This window comes from Trachinotus anak, unplaced genomic scaffold (assembly GCF_046630095.1).
Source record: "Trachinotus anak isolate AG129_WGS33_773 ecotype Australia unplaced genomic scaffold, CSIRO_AGI_Tana_v1 ptg000010l, whole genome shotgun sequence".
Taxonomy (NCBI): domain Eukaryota; kingdom Metazoa; phylum Chordata; class Actinopteri; order Carangiformes; family Carangidae; genus Trachinotus; species Trachinotus anak.
In genome coordinates, this window is record NW_027273861.1 from 9,834,696 (window position 1) to 9,841,783 (window position 7,088).

The window sequence follows — 7,088 nt, forward strand, 5'->3', positions numbered from 1 at the left end:
TATACATTTTTTCTTATCTTCTTATTCTCACCACCAACAGTTTTGTTGATATCAATCAGAAAGTTTTCAAGCGTCGATGAGAATGAAAGAAACTTCTACCCGGAGTGAGTTGAATAAGGATTCCTCTCTGTGCTCTAAAACAATGTGGACATGCCCAGAGCTGTTCAAAGACCGGGGACTTATCTCCGTCTGTAATTGCATGGATTGGACATGCAGCCTATGGGTGGGATGCATGCGAACGGGTGTCATGTTGGAATCACGCGTCTCCCGTTTACCGCTCACACGACTCCTGGGACTTGTAGTTCTCAGTGTCCCGGAGCATGTTGAATGAGAACTGTTTGGAACTACAAGTGCAACGGTGCTGCGCAGCCGCAGTGTGTCTGATGGGTTGTTGGAAAATCGCATCCTGACTGAGTCCCGGACCCCTACAGTTGTCGACGGAAACGTGAAGCTGTAAACATTATCCTGGTAATATTGGCTCATCTATATTATGCTTTTTGTAGACTTGTTAGCCGTGAGGGTCTTTTCACTCTGTGCCGATTGCTTAGCAGTCAGTCAAATGAAGCAAAAACGTCAGACAAAGTGACAGTAAGCTAATATCTGCTCACACCGAACTACTGTGCTGCCCAACAACACGCTTTAGCTGCTATCTCCTGTGTAATATCACACATAAAGTTAGCATAACTTCACGTAGGTATAGTTAAAAAGAAAACCAAACAACTTAACAAAAACACGTAATGAGTATTATATTAGGGTAAAAAAGACGTGCAATTTGAATAAAGTTTTCTTGTCTGCATGAGTGTAAACTGCTGATTTCGATATGTGTTTATTCCTATTATCCAGGGTAGATCTGGGATTTCAAAATGGCAGGTTTGTCACTTAAAACCTATCTATCAATCTGTCAATCTATCAGTGCAGTGTATTCAGACATATTGTGAAGTATGACGTTTTTTCTCCTGTTTCAGATCGGGTAAATAACTTTCCTCCCCTGCCTCAGTTTCTGAGAATAAAACCATGCTTTTACCAGAACATTGAAGAGGAAATCCCCACACCCCACCAGCAGTTGGTCCGCAGAGTCTACACGCTGTGGATGAGTAGGTTTTTCCATACACATACATACTAAGGCTGTCTAAGTTAACGCGATAATAACGAATAACGGAAATCTCTTTGAACACCACTAATTTTTTGACGCGCCATTAACGCACGCACGGTCTGTGGTTGTGATCTTTGGCCCGCCCGCTTAGTTTGGGAAATCAGGAAGCGACCCTTCTGAGTGCCATTGAGGTTATTCTGGAGAATATTCTGGACAGTATTTGTCATTGTTTTAGATTGTTGCAATAATTATAAACATACATTTGCATAAAGCAAGCGTATTTCTCCACTCCCACGTTGATAAGAGTATTAAATACTTGAAAAATATCCTGTTAGTGTACATTTAGAACAATTTAAAAAAAAAAAAAGTACACTTACTTTGCAAGTAATCGCGAGTTAACTATGGACAATCATGCGATTAATCGTGATTTTAATTAATCGTGTTTTGATCGATTGACAGGCCTAATACATACATGTTTGAATCACGTCCCGTCTTCTCTCATTGCCTCTCCACATCTCCTGTGCTCTCTCCTCTGCAGTGTATTCAGGCACGCTGTGCATGAATGTGATCGCATGTATTGCTTGGTGGGCTGGGGGTGGAAGTGCCGTGAACTTTGGCTTCTCCCTGCTCTGGCTCATCCTCTTCAGCCCCTGTAGTTACACCTGCTGGTTCAGACCACTCTACAAAGCTTTCAGGTTAGTCATCATCTGGTAAAACTCATGCACCGGAGTCATATGTAAAAACAGGAAACCTGTGTGAGCAAGGTGGTTTTAATGGTTTTACTATTCTCATTAACAGAGTGATCATATTTCTAGAAACAATGACTAAGTCCAGGCCAGGTGAAATAGTTCTGGTATGGTATTGTGCCATTTTCACTCCGAATTTCACGGGAACTTTAAAGTGTGCAAGTTGAAATCACTGAACTGGGCAGTTTTGATTCGAGAGGTGATCTATCAGTAAGGTGGCTCTTTTTGGGAGGGCAGCGATTGAGAGAGGTGCAGAGGAGCTTGAGGAGTGAACGTTAAATCGAATTAGAAAGTGTTCTGTGGAAGATGAAACTGATGGTCCAGAGACAGGAAGACAACAGAGTAGAAGTAGGTCAATGGTGTGTGTGTGTGTGTGTGTGTGTGTTCAGAGATGATGTGAGAAAAATCAGATGTTTTCAGTAATGTTGTGAAAGCTCTATTTAGCACATTAGATCTGTTGTTCAAATAAATATTTAAGCCCCCAGTTATAATGGTGTGGTCAGCAAAAGTCCCAAAATCTGATATGAAATATACTGAATTTCCTGTAAGAGTTTTGTTTGCTTAAGATTTCTGATATGTAACATAAAGAGCATAGATCAGTTATTCTTATGCTTTTAGACACTGTCTTGGTGGGGTGAGCGGCCATAAGGATAAAAAAGTAACCAGGGAGATGCTATTAACTGAGCAAAAATATGTTGAAAGTTTGGGTCTAAAAATGATTGTTCTGTTGATAAGGAACTTCTCGTTTCATGAAGTGAACACTCCATCATGTTTACTGAGGACATTTCCAGTTGTGCCATGGCTTATTCAGTTGTATGCATCATGTTTCATTGTGAGTTTGTTGCCAGTTTGACCCACATGTTGACAACCAGTAGAAGGAGGGAACATTGCAAAAAAAATAAATAAATAGGGCAACATTAACTTTATTTCTTTCCTATTGTATCATCCCTTTTGTGTGCGTTTTGTTTTTATTTTGTTTTGTTTTCTTTTTTCATGTTGTTCATAGGGCCGATAGCTCGTTCAACTTCATGGCCTTCTTCTTCATCTTCTTCCTTCAGTGTGTCTTGGCCCTCATTCAGACTATAGGCATCTCCGGCTGGGGAACATGGTGAGTTGAATGAAATTGTGTTTTCCATTAGGCGCGTCTGTTTAAATCATGATACTTAATGAGATAGATTAACCATCCAGATAATACATGATGTGGTTGTTATCATAATAACCATATTGGGTACTGACACACTATCTGCACATTTTTACACCTCGATATTTCTGTTAACTGCCAAATGTTGACTGTTTCAGAGTTTCTGACGTGGTGTTTGTTAGGTTGGTTTGCTGTGCCATCAGCCTCTTGATGCTGAATGTAAACAGGATGAAAGGTTCTGGCCACAACCTTAAAGGGATAGGTCGGGTTATTTGACATGGGGTTGTGTGAGGTAGTCGTTTAAAAGACACCCACTGAAACAATCCAATACCTGTCTAAATGTATACTTCATTTAGAATATTTTCCATGCTTCATCTGCCTGTCAAAACAGCACTTTGGTTTGGTCCTGCATTTTTCTCAACCACTGAACTACTGTATTGCTATGCACAAGCTGAGCGACTGAACTGAACATCACTTTGTATTGACGGAAGATAAAGTGCTGAAAACATTATAAATGAATGAATGGATTGTTTCAGTGGGCATCTTTTAAAAGTGTCAAAAGCAGGTTTTTTTTCTGCTTCTTTGCTGATGTTCCCGGCTGCTTCTTTAAACTGGCAGTGCGCTGAACTGAATCTACCGCAGACTACACACTTTGACTTTGCATGACTACCTCACTCAACCCCACATCAGATAACTCAAACTATCACTTTAAGACTAGACGAGGCATTCTTTACAGATAGTATGTCTGATGAGTGCAACAATTTTTTTTTTCATTTTTAGTGAGAAAGATATATGTACTTGACTTGCAGAAAAACCCAAACTCTAAACACTGAGGCTCCTAAATTCTGTGGATTTTGCACAACGTGTCAAACCGTTGTACTTTTTTGAAATGAGGTGTCTAAAATTCTTCGATTATTCACACTACAAATCAGCTGTCCTGGTTTCTGCCGTTACATATTTTAATAGTTCAATTCTAGGAAATGATTGATATAATACAGAGCTGTTGTATCCTTTATTTTATGTCTTTTCTGATGTGTACTTGTATATTATATGTACTTGTATTGTAGTTGTATGAGTACGTTATAAAATCATGTGTTTACATTTAAGTTCTCAGAGTCAAAATGTCACACCAGTCTTTTTCAGAGACCATGTGGAATAGAGTTGTTTTTAAAAAAAGTTATTTCTTATTTCTTTTTAGTTTTGTAATTTTATCCACAAATAGTCTTCCTCCAGCTGAGTAATATTCAAGGCAAATAACTGAACATCTGCTTGTTATAACAACACTGTTCACTCATGGGACAGTGTGTCATGATAAGTCAGTGTTGCACCGATCATCATTATGCTCTTTATCACTGCATCTGTTGTCTCACTGCTTAATGGCTCATTAGTAATTTTGGATTATATTTGTATTAAATCCACTTTGCTAATTTCATACTGTATGATACACTAACCCTTACTACTCCATCTGACTCTCAACACATCAAAGCGGCTGGATTGCAACAGTGATGTTTTTCAGCCAAAATGTGGGCTCCGCTATAGTGATGCTTATCACAGCTCTGCTCTTCACTCTGGTGACTGCTTTAATGGCACTGGTGCTCATTAAGGTGAGTGAACACATGGCGCTGAAAGCGCACACACTCTTAAATGTAGTTTTTGCCCCTCATGCTTATAAATCCACACAGACACTTGAGAGCAGATGCAAATACACTTTGTGAACCAGTTTTCCCTTTTTTTTTTTCACGTGGTAGGTGCACAGACTGTACCGTGGCGGTGGCGGGAGCTTGGAGCGCGCTCAGGAAGAGTGGAGCACCGGGGTGTGGAAGAGTGCACCAGTGAGGGAAGCAGGGTTCAATGCTGTTGCCCAGACAGCTCAAGGCCCGAGCTTACCTCAGTATCCAGCTGCTGTGCCAAGCTATCCTGACAACAGTCGCTGGTGATAGCAAGGCTCCACCTCTAGATGGAGACAGTTAGCTGGCCATTTCTGTGGTGCACAAGAAAGCACGTGAAGGTGCCATATCATTTCACTCTTATATGACAAGATGCACAGGCATATGTTTTTTTGAATGAGAGGACAGGATTGCTATAAAATGTTTTATCAAAGAGTTTTGTCAGCAAAGCTCGTTAAAGCCCGACACTTCTTCTAGAGGGATATCTTCAAAATATACCATTCCATTTCAATTGTGTTTACATATAGTTTATTGAAGTGACAAATATTTAAGATTTTATGCTGAAAAGAATTTTGCTTTGGAAGATGAACTGTTTTGCAAATATGCAATTGGAAACTCCAAAACAGTGTGAACAGTTTCATGATGGCAGTATGTGAAGGATGAGTGCCTTATGGACATTTATGATAGGACTGTTTTATGTGTCACACTAGAGCTGGGTGCTAGAAGTTGTAGTATGCTGAAGAACAGGTTTTTTTCTTTTTTCTTTTGCGACAACAGAAAATCTGCAAACAGCACGATTTCTATCTGGTGAAATCCTTTCTTGTGGACTCTGTATTCTGGCAGGACTTCAGTTTAGTTTTGATTTGTTGTGTCTGATAACCTCATGCTTGCCTGCTGTGGCCGAGATTTCGCGCGACGAACCTTACTATTGTGTGCAGATTTTGCATGTGAAAAAAACTGCTTGACTGTCGCCTTAACAAATGCTGCTTATTTTTTTGTACTTCAGTGAAGCAGCGTGTGGAAACATTTCATGAGGTTGTCGGTGCCTAATCCTCCAGTGATTTCTCACTGAGAACTGATGTGCCAAAGCGCTTGTTTCTCTCCATTATTTCAATAATGAAAAGTCACACCCAAGCTTGATCCGTGTTGTTGTCTGCCCTAGTAATTCTCAGTTTCTGTATTTCCAAAATCTGCGCTGTTTGCTTTTAGTGGTCAGCGCCCTGCGGTGAAAGCACCTTATCAACTGTTGTTACTGTTCCATATACTTTCAATTTCGCTTTGACAGAATTCTTGTGTTTAGTGGCCGCAGTGTGCTTTGCATGCAGCTTGTCACGGGTGTGGGATTAAATAGGACTTTTTTTTTTTTTTTTAATTCTGACCTCATGTAACCGACGCAAACTGACACAAACATCTCTCAAAAAGAACATCTGTAGATAGATCTGCAGTGAGGTGAAATCTTGCATGCAAATGTACTCACAGTCTGTTCCAAGTGTAGTCTGATACTGGAAATGGGCTCATTTTCGGTCATTCCCACGAATTTCAAAGTGAACAATCCGATTTAAACCAATGAATGTGACTTTTTTTATGCAGGTAATATATCAGCTCACTTTTATTTTGCCTCAATGATCCTATCAAATCCCGTATGAAGTACAAGCGCCAACTGGAGAAAAAAAAGGTGCTTGTCTCATAGTTTGAAAATTTATTTTTCTTTTCTTGTTGCAAAAGTGTCCTTCATGGCCAACTGCCAAATTCAGTATTTTGATTTTTCTCTGTTATTTGATAAGTGACAATATAACTAACAGATATGTTAAAATAACCTTTAAATATTGCAGCAACAACAATAAATATTCTTACTCTCACGGTGCCTGTCTGTCCTAGTTGAATGTGTAAGGAATTATAATGGTTGAATATCTGATAAGCAGCTGGTGATGCAGGTTAGGTCTGAGTTTAACTATTTATAAACTCTAAACTCCACCTAACTATTTAGTTACGTATTTCACAACGTTAGCACAGTCAGTCTGATATGACAAAGATTTAAAGCAGTGGTTCCCAACCACTTCTGACCACCGTAACAATACAGAGGCCGATAATGCCTTCTCAGAGCACCGAAGCACTTTTAAAGACAACAACCGAAAAGGATTGAACTGAAAGCATGAGAAGCTCACTCTCCTTTTTTTTGTGACATAGGGGAGATCACTTGTTGATTCATCTGTCTTTGGACTCTTTTTAATTCTTCCTGTTGCTAACCTGCTATCTATTTTGATTCTATAGTTTTTGCCATGGATGTAATCTTTCAGTGTGCAATCAGACAGATAGAAAACAAGTGTAAGATGTGGTACAACATAAAAGTTCTTGTCATTGACTTATCAAAGTGATAGGCCCTGATACAAGAGAAAAAAAAAACATTTAAATATTTTATGTTAAAGACCATTTCTTTTAAA

The 7,088-nt window shown here is 39.4% G+C and overlaps 1 protein-coding gene across 2 annotated transcripts; it reads left to right on the top strand.

Annotated features, from left to right (window-relative positions):
* The first annotated feature begins 350 nt into the window (after positions 1–350).
* Positions 351–6,506, top strand: scamp4 (secretory carrier membrane protein 4). Of its 2 annotated transcripts, none has more exons than XM_071487424.1 (7): positions 351–468; positions 844–870; positions 966–1,094; positions 1,632–1,788; positions 2,846–2,947; positions 4,467–4,584; positions 4,729–6,506. In XM_071487424.1, the coding sequence occupies exons 2-7, from the start codon at positions 864–866 to the stop codon at positions 4,915–4,917; spliced, it is 702 nt and encodes a 233-aa protein (XP_071343525.1). In that variant the 5' UTR covers positions 351–468; positions 844–863; the 3' UTR covers positions 4,918–6,506. The 2 variants fall into 2 exon arrangements, with proteins under 2 accessions (XP_071343525.1, XP_071343526.1); XM_071487425.1 differs by having other exon boundaries at positions 381–468; positions 849–870.
* Positions 6,507–7,088: the final 582 nt, after the last annotated feature.

Bases quoted from the DNA above. Each gene is read 5' to 3' on its own strand.
- scamp4 (XM_071487424.1), top strand. The intron at 1,095-1,631 runs GTAGGTTTTTCC...TCTCCTCTGCAG, and splicing joins AGTCTACACGCTGTGGATGA to TGTATTCAGGCACGCTGTGC. The intron at 1,789-2,845 runs GTTAGTCATCAT...TGTTGTTCATAG, and splicing joins CCACTCTACAAAGCTTTCAG to GGCCGATAGCTCGTTCAACT.